General features: G+C 50.8%; 1 protein-coding gene across 1 annotated transcript in view; it reads right to left on the bottom strand.

Annotated features, from left to right (window-relative positions):
• Positions 1–805: 805 nt before the first annotated feature.
• The window catches only part of LOC107291050 (erythrocyte band 7 integral membrane protein-like), a 5233-nt gene continuing 4418 nt past the window's right edge, over positions 806–1620 (bottom strand). The window contains exon 5 of the mRNA XM_015820002.1: positions 806–1000. Within this exon, the coding sequence (XP_015675488.1) occupies positions 806–1000 (195 nt within the window). The remainder of the gene's footprint in view (positions 1001–1620) is intronic.

Here is a 1620-nt window from a genome sequence, read left to right as displayed (position 1 = left end):
TCTGGAGGCAGGTCATTCCATGGGTTAATTGTTCCCACTGTCAGGAAATTCCTCCTTAGTTCCAGATTGCTTCTCTCCTTCTCTTGTTTAGTTTCTACCCGTGGCTTCTTGTCCTGCCTTCAGGTGATCATATTAACAACCATGTTACCAATTTAACAACTGCAGCAAACACAGCAAGAAAAGTTGCAAAATGGGGCAAACATCACTTAACAAATGTCTCACTTTGCAAACCTAAATTCTGGGGTCAGTTGTGGTCATAAGTTGAGGACTATAGCTGCATTTGATGCAAGCACCCACCGAATTGAGGGAGGGAAGGAAGAAAAGAGTCAGGCGTCCAAAACGGTTGCCTTTCCGTTGTTGAGTCAAGTGCTACTCTGTGTTGACATTTTAGTCACCTTCGTGCAAAAGTTGAAAATAAATAGATCTTGTACTACAGGGGTTCCCAACCCCCTGGGCCACAGCCCAGAACTGGACCGTGGCTTATTCAGAACCGGGCCGCACAATGGCGAGCCGGGGCACACCTGAGCAGCTTGATTTACAAAAGTTGAGTTGTGCGTGCACGCGTGTGTGAGCCTCCTAATGGTTGTGCAAGTTGAGTCAAGCATGTGTGCACCGCCCCACAACTCGTGCGGCCCGCTTCCCCTCTCTCCCCCCAACCCCAGCCGGGCCACCCAGCCGCAAAGCCGGGGACGGCTGTTGTACAGGCACCTCTGTGTAACGTGCACACAGGTTTTTATTCAAAGGGCTTGGAGAAGGAAAGCAGCTGTTGTCTCTTTTTCTTTCTTTTTTTTCCTCCTCGTCCCAGCTACTGCTTCGGAGGGATCAAACCGTGCAATATGTCTAAAGGAAGAGGGAAGATGATGGTGGAATTCTTCTCCGCGGCGATGGTGGTCAGAGTTTGCAGGTAGCGAAGCTGCAGAGCGGCCGGGTTCTCGCAGATGATGGCTGCGGCCTTCTGCAGAGCCCGCGAGGCGTTCATTTCGCCCTCCGCCGCGATCACCTGGAAGGCAGGAGGCCGAATAGAAAAGCAGGTTACTGGGATTTGCGGCGTGAGTTTCCCTAACCACTTTGTCGAACCAGGCACAGTTGGCTGGGTTCGACCACCCCAGCCTGGATGCCGGAGCCCCGGTGGGTGGTTGAGCTAAAATCCATCCTCTTATTCAGCCCGAATTCTGAATCTGAATGATTGTCTCCTCTTTCTTCTGTTCTCCCAAAACTGAGACCTGCTCTGCAGGTGGGAGAGATCAGCATCTGGATCCCTGAGGATGCATGTATTTATTTGATTTTTCTCCCGCTTTTATTATTGCTTATGAGAAGTAAGGCGGAAAACGTGTCTTAAATCCTTCTTCCTGTCTTTATTTTCCACATGAGAATGAACCTGTGGTTGAGCTGAAAGAGAGTCCTTGGCCCAAAGTCACCCAGCCAGCTTTCATATCTAAGAGGGGACTAGAACTCACCGTCTCCTGGTGATGGGCCCAAAGTCACCCAGCCAGCCTTCATATTCTAAGAGGGGACTAGAACTCACCGTCTCCTGGTGATGGGCCCAAAGTCACCCAGCCAGCTTTCATATCTAAGAGGGGACTAGAACTCACCGTCTCCTGGTGATGGGCCCAAAGTCAC

Source organism: Protobothrops mucrosquamatus, unplaced genomic scaffold (genome assembly GCF_001527695.2).
Source record: "Protobothrops mucrosquamatus isolate PMUCROS unplaced genomic scaffold, P.Mucros_1.0 scaffold1039, whole genome shotgun sequence".
Lineage (NCBI taxonomy): Eukaryota > Metazoa > Chordata > Lepidosauria > Squamata > Viperidae > Protobothrops > Protobothrops mucrosquamatus.
This window is presented reverse-complemented; position numbering and strand designations above follow the sequence as displayed.